This window comes from Capra hircus, chromosome 1, assembly GCF_001704415.2.
Source record: "Capra hircus breed San Clemente chromosome 1, ASM170441v1, whole genome shotgun sequence".
In the NCBI taxonomy this organism is placed as follows: domain Eukaryota; kingdom Metazoa; phylum Chordata; class Mammalia; order Artiodactyla; family Bovidae; genus Capra; species Capra hircus.
In genome coordinates, this window is record NC_030808.1 from 58,431,950 (window position 1) to 58,458,254 (window position 26,305).

General features: G+C 39.2%; 1 protein-coding gene across 1 annotated transcript in view; it reads right to left on the minus strand.

The window, feature by feature from the left end:
* The window catches only part of CCDC191 (coiled-coil domain containing 191), a 97,293-nt gene that overhangs the window by 26,615 nt on the left and 44,373 nt on the right, over nucleotides 1-26,305 (minus strand). The window contains exons 9-13 of the mRNA XM_005674941.3: nucleotides 24,021-24,267; nucleotides 15,611-16,056; nucleotides 14,733-14,845; nucleotides 12,657-12,739; nucleotides 10,349-10,450 (exon numbers count right to left, since the gene is read on the minus strand). Of these exons, the coding sequence (XP_005674998.2) occupies nucleotides 10,349-10,450; nucleotides 12,657-12,739; nucleotides 14,733-14,845; nucleotides 15,611-16,056; nucleotides 24,021-24,267 (991 nt within the window). The remainder of the gene's footprint in view (nucleotides 1-10,348; nucleotides 10,451-12,656; nucleotides 12,740-14,732; nucleotides 14,846-15,610; nucleotides 16,057-24,020; nucleotides 24,268-26,305) is intronic.

Consider the following 26,305-nt stretch of genomic DNA (forward strand, 5'->3'; position numbering starts at 1 on the left):
CCTTTCTTTGTGATTGGAATGAAAACTGACCTTTTCCAGTCCCGTGGCCACTGCTGAGTTTTCCAAATTTGCTGGCATATTGAGTGCAGCACCTTCACAGCATCATCTTTTAGGACTGGAAATAGCTCAACTGGAATTCCATCACCTCCACTAGTTTTGTTTGTAGTGATGCTTCCTAAGGCCCACTTGACTTCACATTCCAGGATGTCTGCCTCTAGGTGAGTGATCACACCATCATGATTATCTGGGTCATGAAGATCTTTTTTGTATAGTTCTTCTGTGTATTCTCACCACCTCTTCTTAATATCTTCTGCTTCTGTTAGGTCCATACCATTTCTGTCCTTTATTGTGCCCATCTTTGCATGAAATGTTCCCTTGGTATCTCTAATTTTCTTGAAGAGATCTCTAGTCTTTCCTACTCTATTGTTTTCCTCCATTTCTTTGCATTGGTGGCTGAGGACAGCTTTCTTATCTCTCCTTGCTATTCTTTGGAACTCTGCATTCAAATGGGTATATCTTTCCATTTCTCCTTTGCTTTTTGCTTCTCGTCTTTCACAGCTATTTGTAAGGCCTCCTCAGACAGCCATTCTTCTTTTTTGCATTTCTTCTTGGGGATGGTCTTGATTCCTGTCTCCTGTACAATGTCACAAAACTCCATCCATAGTTCATCACGCACTATTAGAGCTAGTCCCTTAAATCTATTTCTCACTTCCACTGATATATGTGTACTCCTGTATTTATTGAAGCATTATTCACAATAGCCAAGGAATGGAAACAAAGTAGGTATCCATTGACATAGGAATGGATAAAAAAATTTACTATTGATTCTCACAATGGAATGTTACTCAGCCTTAAAAAAGAAGGAAATACTATTATTATTGACAATATGGATAAATCCTGAGGGCATTATGCTCAGTAAAATAAAAAAGACTGAGACAAACACTGAGTGGTATCACTTATATGTGGAATCTTAAAAAAAAGGAAATCAAGTTGAACTTACAGAAACAGAGAGAGAAATGCCAGTGCCTTTTGAGGCGGGAGAAATAGGCAAGGCCCAGAAAAAGGGTACAAATTTTCAGTTACAAGATGAATAAGGTCTGAGAACCTAACGTGTAACAAGGTAACTATAGTTGATAATATTCTCACAATTTTGAAATTTACTAAGGGAGAAGAATGTAAGTTTTCTTACACACACATGCACAATAAATATGTAAAGTAATGGACATATTAATTAACCCAGTGGGAATCCCATATTGTATGTACATTTTAAGTATCTTACAATTTTGTCAATTACACCTCAATAAAACTGAACAAAAAGTAAAGATGCAATGACCTGAAAACTCATGAATTTCAACAAATCACTAATTACTTTAATTTGAATATGTAACCACTAAATAGCATGCAATTCATGATAACAGAACTCGGGAGCATTAAAAAAAAAGGAAGTCACTCTGCCAAGAAGGGGAGAAAAAGTTCCTCTTGAGTCCTACAGGAATCAGAGCTATGCATATGCTTTGAATTATTTAGGATTGTTCACAGAAATGATTCACATCTCACCAAGTTACTAGAAAGTAAAATATTCATTCAGTTAGGAGAGAAATCAGTATTTTTCCCTTATTATTATGGAAAATAGCAATATAGCCCCTTCATTTAGATCATAGGGTAGAAATTTATATATGAATAACTTCAAAGATACTCCATTAAAAATACAGTGGCTGCTGTTACGAAAGTCACAGGAGTAAAAGCAAAGACTTCACACTGTCTCCACAGTAGTTGTCAGTTTCGGCAGTAAAAATTTAAAAAAACTCATGAATTTTTAAGCTTCTTTTGTCTTCATTTCCTACAATTTCACTTCAAGAGAATGGTTGTGGTGAATTGGCTGATTCTGACAAACTACTTAATAGTCTTAAGCCTTCTCTGAGGGGAAAAAAAAGAGAGAATGCACTGGAACATTTCTATAATGGGAGGGATATTTGCTTTGATCTTCCAAGCCAAACTTCCTGTATCTGTACACATTCCTCACCGAAAAGGAAATGTCCATATTCTCTAAAGGATTAAACCGAAATTACCTCCGTAATCTTTATTACAGACATTTTATGTATTGAATTGAATGGACAGAAACAAAAATTATTTGTAAGAATCTTCTTATGACTAACAAGGGCTTCCCTTATAGCTCAGCTGGTAAAGAATCTGTCTGCAATGCAGGAGACTTGGGTTTGATTCTTGGGTTGGGAAGATCCTTTGGAGAAGGAAATGGCAACCCACTCCAGTATTCTTGCCTGGAGCACCCCATGGACAGAGGAGCCTGGTGGGCTACAGTCCACGGGGTCGCAAGAGTCGGACATGGCTTAGTGACGAAAGCACCACCAAGAGCAACAAGAGAGAGCCAAGAGTTAAGTGGGGAGGAAGACAAAAGGTGGCCATGTTCACATTCACTGAAATGTCCACGGCAGCAGTTGCAAATTGCAGACAAGCATCTAACACAGACAGTAAGCCTCCGGAGAAGCCCTTGGGCTTGGCCAATCCTACGCACATGCACAGCTAAGTTATCTTCAGTTATAATACAGCCCTGTGGCTGGTGTTGTAGGCTCCTAAGCAGAGCCATGTTCAGATGGTTTGTGGGGGGAAATGGCCTATTTAACTAGTTTATTGACATTTTTATTGGAGTACTGTTGATTTACAATGTTGTGTTTCACGTGTACAGCAAAGTAAATCAATTATACATATACATATATTCACTCTTTTTAAGATTGTCTTCCCAAACAGACCATTACAGAGTATCGAGTAAAGTCCTCTGGGCTATACAGCAGGTCCTTATTAGTTATCTATTTTATATTATAGTAGTATGTATATGTCAATCCCAATCTCTTCTCTCTTTCCCCAAATTCCTAATTTATTTATCACACTCACCTTTCCTCTTTGGTAACCATAAGTTTGTTGTCTATATCTGTAACTCTATTTCTACTTTGTAGATAAGTTCATTTGTACCCTTTTCTTATTCCACATATAAGCAATATCATATTTATCTTTCTGTGCCTAACTTACTTTACTCAACATGACAAACTCTAGGTCCATCTATGTTGCTATAAATGGCATTATTTTGTTCTCTTTTTATGACTGAGTTATATTCCACACCATATATGTACCACATCTTGTTTACCTAGTTCTCTGTTGATGGACATTTCAGTTGCTTCCATGTCCTGATTATTGTAAACAGTGCTACAATGAACACTGGGCTGTATGTGTCTTTGCCAACTAGGGTTTTCAACTTTTCTGGATAAACGCCCAGGAGTGGGACTGCTGGATCATATAGTAGTTCTATTTTTAGTTTTTTTTTTTAAGAAACTTCCACACTGTTCTCCATAGTGACTGCACCAATTTACATTCCCACCAACATTGTAGGAGGGTTCCCTTTTCTCCACACTGTCTCCAGCATTTATTGTTTGTAGATTTTTTAAAAAATTTACTTTTCCATGGAAAAGTAGAAAAATGTTTAATAAACCAGAGATCTTCTTGAGACAACATTCTGTTTTCATGTATAGCAACTTAGATGTGTATTTCCTGCCTTGATTAAGGATTCCTCAATACAGTGGATTGTATTTTACTATTATTACTATATTTTCCATTAACTTGTATATAAAATGTCCATAATGCCTGCATCTAAGATTTACTGGGAGGATAACATGAAATCAAAGTGTCTGCCTTGAGATGACACTTATATTGGGGGTGATCTAGCACCTAAAGTTTTACAGAGCGTACTTCACTCAGGCTAAAAAGGGACACAAAATCAGGATATTTTTCTGATTTAAATTACTCAACAAACAACATGAAACAAATGACTTTATATATATATGGGAAAATCCCTTGGAGGAGGGCATGGCAACCCACTCTAATATTTTTGCCTGGAGAATCCTATGGACAGAGGAGCCTGGTGGTTTATAGTCCACAGGATTGTAAAGAGTCAGGCACAATTGCACGCATGCTCGCATACACACACACATAAATGAAAAGTGAGTGTTAGTTGCTCCGTCATTTCCAACTCTTTGTGAAGGCATGGACTGTACCCTACCAGGGTCCTCTGTCCATGGAATTCTCCAGGCATGAATATTGGAGTGGGTTGCCATTCCCTTCTCCAGAGGATCTTCCTGACCCAGGGATGAAACCTGGGTTCCCCACACAAGCAAGCAGATTCATTAGTGCCTATGTGCTACCAAGGAAGCACATATATGTGTGTGTGTGTATATGTGTGTATATATATTTCCACCACTATTGCTCTGAAAGAAAGACAAGGAATTACAGCAAGATTAAGAAGAATAACAGAGTGCCTGATGACCTTTTAACACCATTCTCACACGCTGCCTTCTATCCTTTATAAGTCACCCTTTCATTGCACTCTGGAACTTATTCCCACCTAGGCACTCCTGTAATTTATGGTCTTTGCTCTCTTGTATCATTTTTTCTCTCACTACTAGACCATTCCCATAAATATGCAAATATGTACTGGTACTGCCCATCTTTTAACAAAATAACACAAAAAAGACCAATCACCAACAGAAAAAAAAAGTTCTTCTTTGACCCCATGTGACCCCTACTATATGCGTGGTCTCTACTGCCTCACCACCTATTCTTTCCTCAACTTTCTGAAATGGGGCTCCCTTCCCAGCAGTGCACTAAAAGCATTCTTGTCTATGTCATGAACAATCTCCATGTTGCCAAATAAAAGTTTGTCTGTCCTCTTTTTAACTGTACCCAGCAGCATTTAGCCCAGTTAACCACCATCACTTCCTTCTAGAAATACTTTTTTTCTCTCAGCTTTTCAATAAGTAATTCTCTTGCTATTCTTTCTACTTCACTAGCTCATCCTCTGAGTAGTTATTCATATACTCTCAGACATGGTCTTGGATTTTTGCATTTCTTCTCTCTCCACATAATATCCCAAGTTGATTTCATTCACATCCAGAGCATTAAAACACTGACATGTTTTTGATGGCCAGATTCCTTACTATAATCTTGATATCCAAACTTACATATTCAACTGCCTATATGATGTTTTCATTTTGATGTCTAATAGGTGTCTCACATTTAACCTGCCCCTTGTGGACCTTGGGGCTCCGTGGTGGCTCAGACAGTAAAGAATCTGCCTGCAATGCAGGAGACCTGGGTTTGATCCCTAGGTCAGGAATATCCCCGGAGAAGGTAATGGCAACCCACTCTGGTATTCCTGCCTGGAAAATTCCAAGGACAGAGGAGCCTGGCAGGCTACAGTCCATAGGGTCACAAAGAGTCAGACACGACTGAGCGATTACACTTTTGGACCTTCCAGAGGCCATCTTAGAACAAGACCCAGTTTCTCCCTCAGTCAGTCTCTCCCATCAGGTAGCTTCCATAAGCCTCTTATCCTTCTCCATCAGAGGACAGACAGACTGAAAACCACAATTAAAGAAAACTAACCATCTGATCACATGGACCACAGCCTTGTCTAACTCAATGAAACTATGAGCCATGCTGTGTAGGGAGGACAGGTCATGGTGGAGAGTTCTGACAAAACATGGTCTACTGGAGAAGGGAATGGCAAACCACTTTAGTATTCTTGCTGTGAGAACCCCATAAACAGTATGAAAAGGCAAAAAGATAGGACACTGAAAGATGAACTCCCCAAGTTGGTAGGTGCCCAATATACTACTGGCGATCGGTGGAGAACTAACTTCAGAAAGAATGAAGAGACGGAGCCAAAGCAAAAACAACACCCAATTGTGGATGTGACTGATGATGGAAGTAAAGTCCGATGCTCTAAAGAGCAATATTGCATAAGAACCTGAAATGTTAGGTCCATGAATCAAGGCAAATTGGAAGTGGTCAAACAGGAGATGGCAAGAATGAATGTAGACATTTTAGGAATCTGCGAACTAAAATGGACCGGAATGGGTGAATTTAACTCAGATGACCACTATATCTATTACTGTTGGCAAGAATCCCTTAGAAGAAATAGAGTAGCCATCACAGTCAACAAAAGAGTCTCAAAAGCAGTACTTGGATGCAATCTCAAAAACGAAAGAATGATCTCTCATTTCCAAGGCAAACAATTCAATATCACAGTAATCCAAGTCTATGCCCCAACCAGTAATGCTGAAGAAGCTGAAGTTGAACAGTTCTGTGAAGACCAACAAGACCTTCTAGAACTAACATCCAAAAAAGATGTCCTTTTCATTATAGAGGACTGGAATGCAAAAATAGGAAGTCAATAAATACCTGGAGTAACAGGCAAATTTGGCCTTGGAGTACAGAATGAAGCAGGGCAAAGGCTAACAGAGTTTTGCCAAGAGAATGCACTGTCATAGCAAACACCCTCTTTCAACAACACAAGAGAAGACTCTACACATGGACATAACCAGATGATCAATACTGAAATCATATGGATTATATTCTTTGCAGCCAAAGATGGAGAAGCTCTACACAGTCAGCAAAAACAAGACCAGGAGCTGACTGTGGCTCAGATCATGAATTCCTTATTGCCAAATTCAGACTTAAATTAAAAAAAGCAGGGAAAACCACTACACCATTCAGATATGACCTAAATCAAATCCCTTACAATTATACAGTGACTAGGAAGTGATAAATAGATTCAAGGGATTAGATCTGTTAGACAGAGTGCCTGATGAACTATGGATGGAGGTTCGTGACATTGTACAGGAGACAGGAATCAAGACCATCCCCAAGAAAAAGAAATGCAAAAAGGCAAAATGGCTGTCTGGGGAGGCCTTACAAATAGCTGTGAAAAGAAGAGAAGCAAAAGGCAACAGAGAAAAGGAAAGATATACCCATTTGAATGCAGAGTTCCAAAGACTAGTAAGGAGAGATAAGAAAGCCTCCTTCAGTGATCAATGCAAAGAAATAGAGGAAAACAACAGAATGGGAAAGACTAGAGATCTCTTCAAGAAAATTATAAACACCAAGGAAACATTTCATGCCAAATGGGTATAATACAGGACAGAAATGGTACGGACCTAACAGAAACAGAAGATATTAAAGAAGATGTGACAGGAATACACAGAAGAACTATAAAAAAAGATCTTCATGACCCAGATAATCACAATGGTGTGATCACTCACTACAGCCAGACATCCTGGAATCCTGGAAAACTCAGCAGTGGCCACAGGACTGGAAAAGGTCAGTTTTCATTCCAATCCCAAAGAAAGGCAATGCCAAAGAATGCTCAAACTACTGCACAATTGCACTCATCTCACATGCTAGTGACGTAATGCTCAAAATTCTTCAAGCCAGTCTTCAACAGTATGTAAGCCATGAACTTCCAGATGTTCACACTGGATTTAGAAAAGGAGAAGAACCAGAGATCAAATTGCCAACATCTGTTGGATCATCGAAAAAGCAAGAGAGTTCCAGAAAAACATCTACTTCTACTTTATAGACTATGCCAAAGCCTTTGACTGTGTGGATCACAACAAACTGTGGAAAATTCTCAAAGAGATGGGAATACCAGACCACCTTATCTGCCTCCTGAGAAATCTGTATGCAGGTCAAGAAGCAACAGAACAGAAGATAGACCATGGACATGGAACAACAGACTGGTTCCAAATTGGGAAACGAGTTCATCAAGGCTGTGTATTGTTGTCCTGCTTATTTAACTGATATGAAGAATACATCATGAGAAATGATGGGCTGGATGAAGCATAAGCTGGAATCAAGATTGCCAGGAGAAATATCTATAATCTCAGATATGCAGATAACACCACCCTTATGGCAGAAAGTGAAGAACTAGAGAGCCTCTGGATGAAAGAGGAGAGTGAAAAAGTTGGCTTAAAACTCAACATTCAGAAAACTAAGATCATGGCATCCGATCCCATCACTTCATGGCAAATAGATGGGGAAACAATGGAAAAAGTGGCTGACTTTATTTTTTCGGGCTCCAAATTCACTGCAGATGGTGACTGCAGCCATGAAATTGCAAGACACTTGCTCCTTGGAAGAAAAGTTATGACCACCCTAGACAGCATATTAAAAAGCAGAGACATTATTTTGCTGACAAAGGTCCATCTAGTCAAAGCTCTGTTTTTTCCAGTAGTCATGTATGGATGTAAGAGTTGAACTATAAAGAAAGCTGAGTGCCAAAGAATTGATGCTTTTAAACTGTGGTGTTGGAGAAGACTCTTGAGAGTCCCTTGGACTGCAAGGAACTCCACCAGATAGTCACAGAGAAGATCAAGGGAGAGTTCAGATAAAGTCCCCATCATGGGTCTAGCTGGGGCAGAGGAACAGCAACCTCTGGGAAATCTGCCTAGACTCTTCTTCTGGCCTTCATCTGCACGCAGCACCACCTGAAGGCATTAGGGTGAGGCTGCTGCCACGGGGGGAGGGGAACTCTGCCCAGAGTAGCCTCCTTATCTCATTTAAGAGAAGGAGGAACCTTACAGAGGGAAGTGCTCTAAGATCAAAGACTGAGACAGTGGAGACTGAAAGAAGGAAACACAGGGGCAGGGAAAATCTCTGCCCCTACAGTAAGAGCCAAAATTCTGAATGGCCAATACTGTGCACTCCAAAGAGTGAGACTTAATCAGAACATTAGAGAAGGCTCCACTCATCCCCACCACACCAGCGTGCTAGCAAACCTAGTAATAATAGTGGAGTACAGCTGGAGGACTGCAAGAGACAGATTTTCCTCAGGGAACCACACAAAGGAAGACCTAAAGCCAAAAGAGGGGACAAAGAAATAGTCGCTAGAGAAAACTGAAGTCTGTGATGCTCACAGGAACAACAAACTTCAAATGTAGCCCGACTCCTGGCTAGATTAACACAACTCTCCACACTAAAGGCCCGTTTACCTCAGTTTCCATTGCCCTCTACATGCCTGGCTTTCAACAACAACAAAAAATAAAGACATATTAAAAAATAAGAAATTAACACAGGCTGAAAAGAGAAAGCCATCATCAGAACAAAACCCACATATGAGAAAGATGTTGGAACTATCAGAGAGGGAATTTTAAGTAACTTATGACAAGCTCTAAGGGTAGGACTAGTATCCTTGTAAGAGGAGACACCAGAGAACTCACATCCTGTCACTCTCCCCTGCTGTGTACACGCACCAAGGAAAGGACATGCGACGATACACTGAGAAGGCGACCTTCTACCGCCAGGAAAAGAGCTCTCACTAGAAACCAACCATGCTAGCACCCTGCTCTTCAACATCCAGCCTCCTAGACTGGGAGAGAATCAATTTCCGTCATGTAAGCCACCTGCCCCGTGGTGTTTTGTCATGGCAGTCCGACCATCCCTAGGTTTACTGAATGCTGTCTTCACTATCATGATTTCCACAGCATTGCTTCTGATCACGGAACTCACTTGACAGCAAAAGAAATGCAGCGATGGACCCACACGCATGGAATTTACTGGCCTTACCACCATCCCGAGGCAGCTTGCTTGCCAGTATGGCAGAATGACCTTTGGAAGACCCAGCTGCAACACTGCTTAGGTGGCAGTACCTTGCAGGTCTAGGATAAGGTTCTCCAGAAGGCTGTCTGTGGTCTGAATCAGCATCCAGTATATGGTACTGTTTCGCCAGGAAGCTAGGGGAGGAAGTGGGAGTGGCACCACTCACTAGCAACATTTCTGGTTTCCTTTTCTCACAAATTTATGTTCTGTTGGCCTAGAGGTCTTGGTTCCAAATGGGGGAATGCTTCCATAAGGAGATACACAATGATCACTAGGGGGAATTGGTACTACTCCTCAATGGAGCTGAAGATGAATATGACTGGAATATAGGAGAACCCTTAGGGTATCTCTTAGTATTATCATGCCCTGTGATAAGGTGAAAGGAAAACTACAACCCAATCCATGCAGGACTACTAACAGGCCAAACCCTCCCAGAATGAAGGTTCAGGTCACCCCATGACTAGCAGAGATGCTAGTGGCTAGTGAAACAAGGTAACTATAAATACCAACTACATCCACTTGACTGGTTACAGAAATGAATTGGAATTGTCAGGAGTATTCCCTTCTTATTTTGCTGTGAGTATGTTTGTGTGTTTTCAGTTGCATGCAGGATAGGACTTTCTGGCCAACCCAATACTTTGAAGGAAATATACTCAGAATCCATAAAGGGGATCTCACCTAACCCTGGTTAGAGAGGAGGGTGGGGCAAGGCAGGAAAGGCTAACTGGGTTGAGTTAAGATCTGAGGAATGAGCAGGTAGTTATTAAGTAAGGTAGAGAAGAGGGTGGAGGTGACAGAAGAGTGTTCTAGACAGAAATTCTTGGGAGGGAAGGTGCATAGGACTATAGGGTCACACACAGCAGGCTTCACAGGACAAGTGGCTGACCAAACAGAAACTACTAACCATTTTCTTCAGTCTCTTCTCTTCTCTTTTTTTCTCAAGCTGAGCCTCCTTTTCTTCTGCTTCCCTCTTCTGATGCTCCTCCTCTTGGGCCTTTAACTGGGCCTAATCAAGGTTAGAATTTGTAAAAATCAGACCCTCAATTTGCACAGAAATAAGATTGTTTATGTTGAGGAAAGTCCACTATCTACCAAAGTGCTCACCCAGTCTCTGGAAGAAGCCTGCACTATGTATTAAAAGTAGAAAACCCAAGTAACAGGTGGTCAGTTGTGTAACTTGACTGTTTCTCCGAAGGGATTCTCTTCTACTTGGGAAGATGAGGCTGAGCATGAATGAGACCATTAACTTTTCATCATAAAATGATTACTCTTTAGTTCTTATTTCATTTATGAAATACTAAGTCCAAACTATACACAGTATAAGAAAAAATTTTCTTCCATTTCACCAAAACCCACAAAACTGTTAGAACTATTTTTTTTTTCTTACATACTCAGTTGCTTCAGTCGTGTCTGACTCTTTGAGACCCTATGGACTGTAGCCTGCCAGGCTCCTCTGTCTATGGAATTCTCCAGGCAATAATATTGGAGTGGATTGCCATTCCCTTCTCCAGGGGATCTTCCCAACCCAGGGATCCAAGCCAGGCTCCTCTGTCTATGGAATTCTCCAGGCAATAATACTGGAGTGGATTGCCATTCCCTTCTCCAGGGGATCTTCCCAACCCAGAGGATCTTCCCAATCCAGGGATCTTCCCAATGCAGGGTCATCTGCATTGCAGGCGGATTCTTTACTGCTGAGCCATCAGGGAAGCCCCTATTTTTTCTTAGTAGGTACAAAATTTCCTTTTGGCAGTCCAGATCAAGACTTTGGAAGGTTAAAAATTTCCCACCTTTAAACTATAAGCAAGGTGAAAAGACACCCCTCAGAATGGGAGAAAATAATAGCAAATGAAGCAACTGACAAAGAATTAATCTCAAAAATATACAAGTTGCTCCTGCAGCTCAATTCTAGAAAAATAAACAACCCAATCAAAAAATGGGCCAAAGAACTGAACAGACATTTCTCCAAAGAAGACATACAGATGGCTAACAAACACATGAAAAGATGCTCAACATCACTCATTATCAGAGAAATTCAAATCAAAACCACAATGAGGTACCATCTCACGCCAGTCAGAAAGGCTACTATCAAAATGTCTATAAACAGTAAGTGCTGGAGAGGGTGTGGAGAAAAAGGAACCCTCTTACACTGTTGGTGGGAATGCAAACTAGTACAGCCACTATGGAGAACAGTGTGGAGATTCCTTAAAAAACTGGAAATAGAACTGCCATACAACCCAGCAATCCCACTGCTGGGCATACACACTGAGGAAACCAGAACTGAAAGAGACACGTGTACCCCAATGTTCATCACAGCACTGTTTATAATAGCCAGGACATGGAAGCAACCTAGACAGGGATGCCCATCAGCAGATGAATGGATAAGAAAGCTGTGGTACATATACACAATGGACTATTACTCAGACATTAAAAAGAATACATTTGAATCAGTTCTAATGAGGTGGATGAAACTGGAGCCTATTATACAGACTGAAGTAATTCAGAAAGAAAAACACCAATACAGTAGACTAATGCATATATACGGAATTTAGAAAGACAGTAATGATGACCCTATATCTGAGACAGCAAAAGAGACACAGATATAAAGAACAGTCTTTTGGACTCTGTGGGAGAAGGCAAGGGTGGGATGATTTGAGAGAGTAGTGTTGAAATGTGTATATTATCATATGTGAAGTGGATCACCAGTCCAGGTTTGATGCATGAGACAGGGTGCTCCGGGCTGGTGCCCTAGGATGACCCTGGGGGATGGGATGGGGAGGGAGGTGGGAGGGGGGTTCTGGATGGGGAACACATGTGTGCCCGTGGCTGATTCATGTCGATGTATGGCAAAAACCACTACAATATTGTAAAGTAATTAGCCTCCAATTAAAAAAAAAAAAGAATTACCTACCTTTGTAAACTTATCAGGTTGAACATTTACCTATTACACATCAGTCTTGGTTATGTGTAAATCTCCTAAGTTGCTAGATCCATCAACATTTCAAAACATCACTGTTGTATACTAATGATGCTGATGCTCCTTCTCTTCATTTTCCTAAAACTATCATAGAGTTCAGGCCATGCGGCAAAAAGCCATATCCAAAGTTGGTGTTATGCTACTGCCTTAGTGGCCTTAAACAACCTAGGTTTCAATTTTTAATAAAGACCTATACAAATCCTTTTTCTTGCCTCACTTTGCATTCTTGATTTATTACCAATTTCTCCTCTTCTTGTTTTTTCTTCTTCTCTGCCAAGATCCGCCTACGTTCAGCTCGCTGAACTGCTCTCTCTTCCATGGCTAGAAAACAGTAAGAGTTCCAATATAAAAAATATAACGAACACTGGAAAAGAAATGTCTCCATTTTATGGTAAAATTGTTAAAGTTTTCTTTTGAGTTTCACAATGCCAAATATATATATATATATTTGCATAGAATTTATATTAAAATACAACTACAGAAATTGTAACTATACAATGTGTATAGGTATATACACACATATACACACATCCTATAGGTTAAGGACTGACAATCCCATCCTTGGCCATGCTGAACAATTTTCAAGATTATGTTTTTGTTCACATTTCTATTAGAATAATTGTTTACTGGTTTAAAGATAATGTGTCTTGAAAAAAACTTTTAGTATGTGAAATCCAGAAACCAGAATTTTAATTTGGCAATTCCATTAATGAATGTTGAAAACTTTAATTATATCTAACAAATACTTTGAGAACGGAATCACTCCTCAAATATCATTGAGTTTGCTACTTTCTCCTCGGTTACTATGTCTGTCTGTATATGTGACAACAACAACAGACAAACTGAGGTTTGGGGTCATGATGATCACATTTTAAACTAGTTTTAGGGCCGGGATATCCAGATGGGCAGGAAATGGAATTGTACTAGGCATCTGAAGAACTGGCATCTGAACGAATTCAAGTGTCAGACTCCTGTTCTTGACAGTCTATTAAATATCGATCCAAAAGAAGCAAATGTGCAAGATGGCCTGATAATATGACTCTGTCACCAGCTGGGGTTTCATAGGCAGAGGGGCATGGGTGGGAGGAGTATCAAGTTCTGCTCACCTAACTCAGCCAATGGTTACTTTAGGTTCCTTGTGCTGTGTTACAGAGAATAAAATTGAAGTCCAAGTTTCAAGAATTAATAAACAAAAAACCCAGCAGGTTATTTCTTACAGATATTAAGTGTCGGCTTTGCTGGAAAAAGAATAGTGGGGGTGCCACAGATGTCAGGAATGAGACTGTCTTTAAGGAGGCAGAAATAAGACTAGGGGATTAAAGTGAGAGCCCCAAGAGGCAGAGCCTGTGGTAATATGCAATTTTTTCATCTTTTCTAGAGCTAGTCATTAAAGATTACTTGAAAATAGCCAGGTGTTCCAAAACATGCTAACTCTTTGATCAAACAATAATTTCTGAAAAATAATCGCACCAAACTGGGCACTTCCTGATCATCCTCACTGATGGACAAAGAGGTCATAAACTGCTGACTTGGCAGAGAGTCAATGCATAGATTGCTGATTTTTTTTCATCAACAGGAACAGACTTCAGGCACAGTGTACCTCTGGTGACATCACTTCCTGTTAGGGCAGCAATCCTACCACAGGTAAAAAGTCAGATTTACAAGCTACAGTAAAATTGTGAAAGTGCCTACCACTTCACACAAACATATGTTCAGTGCATGACTAAGTACAGAGTAAAAACAACTAGCAGTTTCACTAGGTGAGTTCTAAGGAATGCTTCTCTTTTCATAGAATGGTTTGGTTTAAATAATGATTCCTATGCACATCAAAAATGTTATTAAAATGTCTGGTTTATAGATTTCATTCTAGAAGCCTGTCATCAAGGCACAATTCATTATAAAATGATGTAATAACTTGATGTAGAATACTGTAAACTGATCTGTATTTTAATGTTAAAAAGTACAATGACAGGGGACCTTTAGTGTTTATTCTTAGAAGCCACTCAGAATTTTTTTGTGAATTGTCCCATTTTAAAAACACAATCCAAATCTCAAATTACAAAAGAATGATTAAACCTTTCAGCAATGTTTTGTTTTTGTATTGGCCAGGAAGACCAGAAAGTTTGGCAGGAGGGGTAGGAAAAAAGTCGTGGTGTTCTCTGGTGTAATCTACTTGTCACATATCTACCCATCTTAGACTTTGACCAGGTTCTGCTAAGTCTCAAAACCCAACAGTTGCCAGGATTCAGTCCCAACATATCCTACTCCAGGAGGAAAGATAACCATAACCCAGGTCCCACCGAGATAGCCCTGCCTTTCAGTATAGGATGGGGAGCCATCAACTGCCTTGGATTCCTTCTGGGTCCAGAAAGAAAGTTTCGGGAATCACTTCTACTGCCTTCAGTCCCAGGGCAAGCAACAGGTGAACTGGGGAGAAAAAAGGGGAAAAGAATTCAGACCAGTCACCAGTTTCAGAACTCAAAGTCTTTTACAAACTTTAATTAATCCTTACTCCCTGAGATAACTATGTGTTATAATACCCATTCAATAAATTGGTATACTGAGGCATGGAAAGGTTGAGTGACTGGCCTGAGTCTATGACGTGAGTCAGGTGCTCTGACCCCCAACCTAGTACTTCAGATCAATACATACTGCCCACTTCTTATCCTACCATTTATCACACATACTGAGTATGTCACAAGCATGTCTAAAACCATTTTAAATAGCTTTTGAGAAATTTGGACTATTATTCTAGGTTCAAAGATGTTTATCTCAAACAACTACAGACTTCCCCAATAAGCCATCCCCAAGGGCTGCTCCGTTTAGACTTGGAATTTTCTGACCTGGCTTCTCAGCCCTCAACATAATCAGGAATCCAGAAATCGAGATAAAGCAAGTAAGCATTTTCCTATTTTACTGGTAGAGTGACAAAGCTCCTCAGACAAAGGCAGCTACAGTACAATTGCTAACTGTATACAACTGGATCCTTATAGGCAGCCACTTGCCTTAAATACCTTTTGGTACCTTTCACAGACCAATCACAATGTATGAGTCCTCTCTGCTTTGCACGTGCACAATAAGCAATTATGGAGTCTGGATGTTGGGTAAAATTCAGGAGCCTTTTGACCACAAAGTAAAACAATAGCAACAACAACAAAGACTCCAGAGAATGTTCCAATACAATGAACATACTTTGGAAGCACCTGGCAGGTTCGTTCCCATTCATCTTCTCCCGGGTCTGACAGCTGGCAGCTCTGTGGGTGCGTACGCCCAGCTGCCCACCGAACCTCTGCCAGCCGCTGGTTTTCCTTCAGCTCCAGAATTGTTTTCTGCTGCTCCTGAAGTTTCTTCTTCTGCTTTTCAATCAGCTGCTGCTGGAAGATATGGCGGTTGTGGAAATGACCCATGCAAACAGGTTCTGCTTTCCGGCTGCTGGTTCTGAACTTCTTTTTGTTACCAGGCTGCTGGGAGGGCTCATCACCTGGGCCCTTGTGTGGCTTACTGTCAGACGTATCCGGAGGGGCCTTTTGGAGGGGAACCTGGAGGATGCTCTTTGTTGGTCTTCCGAGGTGGCAGCTGGGCAGACAACCACTGCTCCCAGAGGGAGGCTTTTCCCACAAAGCAGGGACAGCAGGCACCTGAGAGAGAAGGAATATGCTGTAGCTCATTCATTTAAAGGACTGTGCTGATGCACTCTATCTCTCCCAGGTCAGTGCTGCTCTGTTCAATGGCACAATTGCCCTGACCGCAGCCACGGCTGCTCTGGGCTCCCACCTGGCTATCTCAGAGGCTGCCAGTCTTACTGCCATGGCCAGGATATTTGTGATCAGGAAAACGTGCTCTTATAAATATCTAATTTGGATAGTTCGTTTAGAAATTGGGCATGATTACTCCAGATATACATCCCAGGAATTTAATCTGCATGAAAGAAAGAAAAGAAAGAAAGTCACTCAGTCGTGTCCGACTCTTTGCGACCCCATGGACTGTAGCCTACCAGGCTCTTCCATCCATGGGATTTTCCAGGCAACAATACTGGAGTGGGTTGCCATTTCCTTCTCCCAGAGAGCTTCCCGACCCAGGGATTGAACCCGGGTCTCCCACATTGTAGGTAGACACTTTACCATCTGAGCCACCAGGAAAGTTCTGCATGAACTGACCCTGAATTTTGCAGGAAATGGGCTTCCCTGGTGGCTCAGATGGTAAAGAATCTGCCTGCAATGCAGGAGATCCAGGTTCGATTCCTGGGTTGGAAATATCTCCTGGAAAAGGGAATAGCTACCCACTCCAGTATTCTTGCCTGGAGAATTCCATGGACAGAGGAGCCTGGTGGGCTGCAGTCCATGGGATCGCAAATAATCAGACCCGACTAAGCAACTAACACTTTCACTTTGCAGGAAATTGAAAATATTATGGCAAAGTATATATTCTTTCTCAAGAATGTTTGACAACTAAGGAAAAACTTTACAAATCAATAATAGCTCTTTAATAATAACAGCTCTTTAATGACAGTTCTTCCAATGTCTCTCTTGCCACTAATAAATTAATCACAGGGTATTTATCTATTTCAGGATTAAGGCCTGGATTAAACCATACTGTCTCCAGCTATTCCAAAGAATTTATTTGTGGGAAGTGTTTGCAAGCCCACTGGGCAAATATCTACATTATATATGACTAATAATATTTTGTATTAGCATATGGCTTAATAGTTTTTAAGGCTTTATCACATAAATCTCATTTAACAGATTTAGGTGTTGTACTCAATTACAAATTCTATATGGAAAGAAACAGACTTGTTAATCAGAAAAAGTTATGCTGGTTAAAATAATGTCACAGTTAAAATGTTTCTTCTAGAATAGTTTGATTCCATGGTCTAAAGTCTGATCAGTTTTTGACTCTGTCATCCATAGTGGTGTTAGGAGAAAAATACGATGAACTATCTTGTATCATAGAAGCTTCTAGCTCCATCAGGGTGCCATACTTGGGAACTCAAAGATAATTTTCATGATGATGGAAGTATTTTCCATAGACTAAGCGAAAGCAAAAGATATAATATATGGAAACTCTGAAATGTTAAAATACTTTAAAACATAGCCTTCTATTTTAGAAATGTCAGTGGACATTTATTCATGAGAACACCTGCTTAAGCAATTTAATTTCAAGCAAGGTATGTGTTTTAGGCTCTTTTAAACTTTGTGGTAATGATGCATTATTAACCCAGCAAGACTATAAAAGCCTTGAGTACAGCAACAAGATTTCTTTTGGATCATGGTAACTTTTTAAGGTGAAAATAAGAGAATGAAAGAAAAGCTTAATGGTACAGATTGTACTTAACAGAACAGGACTGAACAGTCTGGCTCAATTAGAGAAAATCACCTCTATTAGCTAACTAATAATTTCAAAAAATTTCAAGGTATAAGATATGTGTTCATGGTACATATGTTTCTCTGACAGTATAATTACTGAGCATCTAAGTATAGATTTTATATACTCATTTGTTCATGTTACACTGTATACTCTGGGCAAGATTAGAATTTATCTAGTAATCTATAGAATCTATTACAGCCTTTTATTTTCATTTGTTCTACTTTTTACAACTTTATCTTTTCTTGATAAAATCTTTTATCTTGACTTCAGAGATCTGAAGACTTTTTTCTTGAGTCTAAATTATATACACATGTAGCAACTTTTCTGTTTTATGCAGGTAACAAAGGACTTTCTGCTGACTTCTTCCATTTGAAGATAACTGGAACTTTGTGATGTAAAAGGCTTCACACAGCTATTTACATAGAAGATTCTCTTGGGTCTCAATGGAAACAAGATTATCTAACTAACATCAAGGCAGTTAAGTTGCCTAGGGGGAGGGACCAAAATGTTACATAAATCCAAAAAAGCACCCTCATGACCCTCCTCTGCAGAGAGAGACTAAGCTTAAATTAAAACCCGCCTACTTGCTGGCAGTAATCACAACAAAAAGCAAGGCTGGGGATCATGCAGTGCTCAATTTAACTTCACACATTTGACTTTAGTACTTAACAGCATTATGTAGAAGGGTGCAGGGGCCAGGTTGGAGGTGAGGGGGCAGAGGTTCTTTTCCAAAAGTCTTTTCAAACATGCCAAATGCAATTGTGAAAGAAAAAACGTATAGGATTGACTTAATAAAAACTTAACTGTATACTGAGAGAATGAATTTATGGTTCATCAAGGAGGAAGGGTTGAAGGAGGGATATACTGAGAGTTTGAGATTACCATGTACACACTGCTATATTTAAATAGATAACCAACAAGGACCTACTGTATAGAACATGGAACTTGGCTCAATCTCTTGTAAAAACCTAAATGGGAAAAGAATTTGAAAAAGAACAGATACATGTTTATGTATAACTGAATCACTTTGCTGTACACCTGAAAATCACATAATATTGTTAACCAATGATACTCCAATATAAAATAAAAATTTAAAAAAAGAAAATGAGTTCAACAGGTTTCCCTACAGATTAATTATTGTATACTTAGAACACATAATTTAAAATAAATGTACAACCAGAAAAAAATTCAAATATGACAGATCAATTAAAAAACAAAATGAAACTTAACTGTATACAGTACCAAATACCACAAATAAATCAAGACAAATAAAATGAAAAAAATGCAAAATAAATGATAATAAAAGCATCAATAGTCTTAAAAACAGAGTTCCTATAAATAACAAAAAAAATATAATCAAGGATAAAAATGGACAAAATGTATGATGAGACAAATCACTATTAACTTTTCTATACTCATTTTCAGATATATATATATAAATGGTCAATATAAAAAATGCTTAACCTCACTAGTAGTAAAAAATGCAAATGTTGAAGCAACAATAACATGAAAAATATTTTACCTGTCAACTTGGCAAAAATAATAAGTATGGTATCAAACAGGAAAACAGGTACTTCTTTGAAACAACCTTCCTGGACGGGCCATTTGGTAAAAGTCTTTAAAATGTGCATTCTATTTTTAGGTAATTTATCCAAAGTAAAAGCTTATGGATGTGTGCAAAGACTTAGCTACTTGTTCACTAAGGCTTTGTTTATAAAAGTGGTAAACTAGAAATCAGTTAAATGCCTAGCAACAGAAAAGAGTCTAACTTGTGGTTCATGATAGAGTTTCATGCAGTCATTAAACACAATGGCACAGAATGACAGTCCTTAACCAGGGCTTATTCATCAAGTTCACCCGTGGAACTTCAAAAAAAACCATGGTGCCCCACACCCAGAAATTCTGATTTCATAGGTCTGAGTCTGTGTTACACTCTCAGTTGGAAACTACTGTTGTAGAAGTAGATTTAGTGACACAGAAAACTCTCATTACATTGTGGAAAATAATTTTAGAAGAACAGACCACATTATTATAAGAAGAAAGTATATTCTCACCAAAATGGGTATAGAGGAACATATCTCAACATAATAAAAGTCATTTATGATAAACCACAGCCAATATAATGCTCAATTGTGTAAAGCTGAGAACCTCCCCACTAAATTCAGGAACAAGACAAGGATGCCCACTCTCACCATTGCTATTCAACATAATATTGGAAAGCCACAGCAATCAACAAGAAAGAGAAATAAAAGGTATTCAAATTGGAAGAGAAGAGGTAAAACTGTCACTGTTTGCAGAAGCCATGATTCTCTATACAGAAAACCATAAAGACTTTGTATACAAACTATTAGAACTAATAAATGAATCCAGTAAGGGGACTTCCCTGGTGGTCCAGTGGTTAGAACTCCACACTTCCACTACACAGGGCACAGGTTCCATCCTTGCTCAAGGAATGCACACATCCCTACTGTGCAGTGCAGCCAAAAAAAAAAAAAAAAAAAAAAGGCAAAGGAATTCAGGAAAGTCGCAAGATATAGGATTAACATATTTAAATCTGCTGCATTTCTTTATACTAACAATGAAATATCAGAAAGAGAAAGCAAAAAAAAAATTCCATTTAAAACTGTATCATGTTGGCACAACACCGAAAATCAATTATACTTCAATAATAAATGAATAAATAAATAAAACTGCATAAAGAAGAAACCTAGAAATAAGCTTAACCAAGGAAGTGAAAGGCCTGAAAACTATAAAACACTGATAAAAGAAACTGAAGATGATTCAAAGAAACAGGAAGACATCCCATGCTCTTGAATTGGAAGAATTAATGTTATTAAAATGGCCGTGCTACCCAAAGCAATCTACAGATTAAATGCAATCCCTAAAAATATTAATGACATTTTCTACAGAACTATAACAAATAATCCTAAAATGTACATGGAATTATGAAAGAACCAGAATTGCCAAAGCAGTCCTGAGGAAAAAGGATCAAGTTGAAGGCATAGCCCTTCCAGACTTCAGACTACACTACAAAGCTACAGTAATCAAAACAGCGGGTACTGGCACAAAAACAGACATACAGGACAATGCAACAGAATATAGATCTCAGAAATAAACTCACACACCTATAGCAGATTAATCTCTAACCAAGGAGGCAAGAGTATACAAGGGAGAAAAAAGCCTCTTCAGCAAGTGGTATTGGGAAAGCTTGACAGTCTCATGTAAATCAGTGAAATTAGAATATTTCTTCACACCACATATAAAAATAAACTCAAAATGGTTTAAAGGCCTAAATATAAGATATGACATCATAAAACTCCTAGATGAGAACATAGGCAAACTGGACATAAATCATAGCTGTATTATCTTAGATCAGGCTCCCAAAACAAAAGAAATAAAAGCAAAAGTAATCCTACTCAAACTAAAAAGCTTTTGCACAGCAAAAGGAACCATCAACAAAACAAAAAGTCCACTAAATAGAAGAAAATATTTGCAAACAATGCAACTGACAAGGGGTTAATATCCAAAATATACAACAGAGCATACACCTCAATATCAAAAAAGCAAACAACCCAATAAAAAGTTGGCAAAAGACCTAAACAGACATTTTTCCAAAGACGACATACAGATGGTCAACAGGCACATGAAAGATGCTCAAAATCACTAATTATCAGAGAAATGCAAATCAAAGCCACAATGAGGTATCACCTCATACTGGTCACAGTGGCCATCATCAGAAAGTCCACGAATAATAAATGCTGAAGAGGGTGTGAAGAAAAGGGAATCCTCATACACTACTGGTGGGAAAGTAAATTGGTGCATCCACTGTGGAAAACAGTACAGAGTTTCCTTAAAAATTAACACAGCAACACTATTTACAGCAACCAAGACCTGGAAACAACTCAAGTGCCTATCAACAGACAATTGGTTTAAGAAGATGTGATGTATATAAACATAGCAGACGATTACTCAGCCATAAAAAAGAATGAAATACTGCTGTTTGCAGCAACAGGGACCTAGATAATATCACACTAACTGAAGTCAGACAGGGAAAGACAAATATTATGTGATATCATTTATGTATCAAGTCTAAAAAACAATACAAATGAATGTATACACAAAATGGAAACAGATTCATAGACACAGAAAACACACTTACAGTTACCAAAGGGGAATGGGAGAGAGAAATTAGGAGAAGGGGATTAACAGATACAAACTACTATGTATAAAAGAGATATCAACAAGGGCACAAGGAACTATATTCAATTATCTTACAATAACCTATAATGGAAAATAATCTGAAAAATATGTATATATAACTGAATCACTTGTGTTATATACCTGACACTAACAAAATATCGTAAATCAACTAGGCTTTACTTTTCCTATATTATGGCAAATTAGATATCCTCAATGACTTTTTTCCTTTTTTTTTAAATTTAAATTTATTTATTTTAATTGGAGGCTAATTACTTTACAATATTGTAATCGTTTTGCCATACATCAACATGAATCCACCACGGGTGTACACGTGTTCCCCATCCTGAACCCCCCTCTCACCTCCCTCCCCATGCCATCCCTCTGGGTCATCCCAGTGCACCAGCCCCAAGCATCCTGTATCCTGCATTGAACCTGGACTGACAATTCGTTTCTTATATGATATACATGTTTCAATGCCATTCTCCCTACTGATCCCACCCTCTCCCTCTCCCACAGAGTCCAAAAGACTGTTCTCTTTTGCTGTCTCGCATACAGGGTTATCGTTGCTGCTGCTGCTAAGTCGCTTCAGTTGTGTCCGACTCTGTGCGACCCCATAGACGGCAGCCAACCAGGCTTCCCTGCCCCTGGGATTCTCCAGGCAGAACACTGGAGTGGGTTGCCATTTCCTTCTCCAACGCGTGAAAGTGAAAAGTGAAAGTGAAGTCGCTCAGTCGTGTCTGACTCTTCACGACCCCATGGACTGCAGCCTACCAGGCTCCTCCGCCCATGGGATTTTCCAGGCAAGAGTACTGGAGTCAATGGCTTGACTGAAGAAAATTTAAAAGCTAAATAGCATTAAAGAGAACAATTTGCATATGCTTAAATAGAGAAAAGACCCAGCTATATACTTCAACATGTTATTGGTGTGTGTGTGTAGTCTCAGTCATGTCCGATTCTTTATGATCCCATGGACTGTAGCCAGCCAGGCTCCTCTGTCCATGGAATTTTCCAGATAAGAATACTGGAGTGGGTTGCCAATAGGAGGTGGTTCCTCCTCCAGGGGATCTTCCTGACCCAGGGATCCAACCTGTGTCTCCTGCCTCTCGTACACTGGCAGGCAGGTTCTTTACCACTAGCACCACCTGGCAAGTGGTTATCTCTAAATGATGGAATTATTGCCTATTTTTTCTTTTTCCTATTTTTTACTTTTTCTCTGTGAATCCGTTTCTGTTTTATATATACATTCATTTCTTTTTCCTTTTTGTCATTTTCTCCTGCCAATTGCTACAATTAATACATATGAATTCTTATTAGGAAAATTAAAACTAAACATTCCCCTCTTATAAATCATAAGCTCATTTACAAAGGAAATGTCTGATAATCAAATAAGAGGTTTAGGAGTTCTAAACAATGCTTTATACATCTGTTCTTGGATGGAATTTTTCTCTTAGTTGTTTTAAATTCCCTGTCTATATTACATCTCTACCAAATTTCAACTATTCCAAAGTTTATACGTGATTATAAAAGAAGACTCATTTCAAGAAAGTCAACACTGACCGAAAGACAATCTTTGTTCACTGCAGCAGCTCTCATCTTTTAGATGGCCCAGGCCAGGAAATCTGACAACAGCATAGTCCAAGCTGTACTGTGCTGTGTTTAGTCACTCAGTCGTGCCCCACTCTTTGCAGCCCCAAGGACTGTAACCTGTCAGGCTCCTCTGATGGGAATTCTCCAGGCAAAAATACTGGAGTGGGTTGCCATGCCCTCCTCCAGGGGATCTTAACAACCCAGGGATTGAACCTAGTCTCCCACACTGCAGGCAGAGTCTTTACCACTGAGCTACTAGGGAAGCCCAAGAATGCTGGAGTGGGTAGCCTATCCCTTCTCCAGGGGAACCTCCTGACTCAGGAATTGAACTGGGGTCTCCTGCAATGCAGGTGGACTCTTTAACAACTGAATAGCCCAGGCTATCCAAGGACAAAGCTAAATCCCAAGTATGTAATAAGCAGGAAGACCAAGCAAAGGAGAAACATCTTACCTGTCCATTTCTAGGTGGATCCTCCATAGCCGTTGCCTCCTCAAGCAGACTGATGCTTGATGACACGTTTGCGCTGAGTTTCCCTAGTGATGCTGCCTCCAGCAGCTCATTCATTTTCTTCCTGGTTTCCTCCTTTGTTACGGCCAGTTCTCTCTTTAGGATCTCTGCACGATGCCAACGCTGCCATTCTGTAAAATGGTGTTGGAGAACTTGTTTCCGGTTATACTCAGTGGCCAGCTGTTGTTTTCTAAGCAACAAAGCACTTCCATTAAAAAAGAAGCCATTTACTGCTTTTTAGTTGATAATATAAATGAAATACAAGTCCAAAGGAGTTCTAGAGATGCTACATCATAGCTCCAGTTTGTTCTTTTATTTAAGCTCAAAGGAGTCATTTTATAAAATTCCCCAGTGCAAAGGCTGTGCTCAAAGAAGGCAATGGCACCTCAAGGCACTGCCTCAGAAGAAAGAGGGACTGTTCTGTTCTGTCATATCACAAAGACTTACTAAATTTTTTTATTACCATAATATAGTTTCTGAGAGGTTCTGGAGGGGAAGGAGCAGAAAGAACAGGTATTCAGGTGACTACTTTTACAAATATATGAATGCATGAGGGAGATATTCGACTATACTTGCAAATCTAAGGAAGACAGGTTTGGGAGAAGGAGAAAGGGACGAAACTTAACAAGTGAATTGTTGATAATTAGTTAAGTATAAGACATAAAAATCAACATGAACCTTGTGGAAGGACTTGCTCAGGGAAAGGATCTCTGAAGAGAAGGACTCATTTCCCAAAGCCATAAACTGCATGAATGAAGGACCCCCTTGTGCAGACGCCTGTTAGCACTAGAAGTATGTGAAGGGAATACACAAGGCACTTGCTCCCACGGAGCTCACTCACAACCTAGTAGGGGGTCTGGTGCAGTCTCTTCCTAAGGAAGAGCTCCTTTTGATTCCTGAAAACTTCATGATGTTAGGGGACATGACTGAGTGGAGTTGAGAACTGCCAGCTACATTCCCCTCCCAAAGAGGCCCATAATTTGGAGACATTTTGGTGATAGCCAGGTGACAATTCAAGCATAGAGGTCTCTGAGGTCAGTCTATAAGTGGATGATTATCGTCTCTGAAGAAGGGAGCTGTAGAGCTTGGAACTCATGTCACAACCAGGGTCCATTTTGAGATTTAAAATCTAATACTGTTTAGATACCTACTTAATTTTACCTTGTCAAGGTGACTTGAATAAGTTCTCTACAGCACTATTTGCATATCCACTTCTGTTAAACATATATAACACCTACCCCTCCTCATGGACTTTTTGGGGTCATATCAAAAAAAATCATAACATTTTAAGCCAATGAGTCAGAAGAACATTTCTACAGTTCTTAAATGCTGAAAGTGACTTTTAAACCTTCTGTGACTGACACCTACACTAAGAAAAAAGTGTTACACCATGATTTCAATATAAGCTTATGTGTGTATGTTTTGTCAAAGTTTTGTCAAAGGATATTTACCCTTACTACCAGAGATATACTCCAATGTTTCTTTTCTAATCTATTCTTTTTAAAAAAAAAACATACCTTGTATTGAGGCTGATTTCAGGAACTATTAATGAGTTAAAACCCTTTAGTTTGAAAGACTACTCGAGAGTCTCAGAATTTAACATATGTCAGAGGAGTTGGGTGAAATAACCAATTAGAGTAATGTTGATTGAAATAATAGCATTTAGGATAAATGCTAACAGCAATTCTGCCAACAGCATATTTCATTATATATAATTGTTTCTTTCTAATGCACTGATAGATAAAAAATACTTGGTGATTGACTGATGGTTTCTATAGTAAAAATACAATATGGTAATAAATATTTATATATAATATTTTACTTTGATAGAAAAAAAGAAAGGATCTAAGACTGAATGACTTGAAATAAAAATTTTAAAAGAAGTAAGACTAATAAATCGGGTAGCAACGCAGGTAAGAGCAAAGCTCAAAAAATTTCAATGTCTAAATAATGAAACAAACAAGACACCCGATGGCATTTTACTCAAGTGAGTGGAAATCGTAAACTGGGCATGAAGGAAAAGTGTGAAGTTTACCTGATATCTTAATCTCATGTTTTTATAGCATAAACAGCTAAAAGCTGCACTGGACTCTTGACTGTCAAAGAGAGGGGTTATCTGGATAGCATGAAAAGGCAAAGAGAAAAATACTTCTGGAAATATAACAAAAAAACTAAAGAGTTTTAAAAAAAAGCGGGTTGAAAATGCATGCTTATTACTGTGTTTAGAG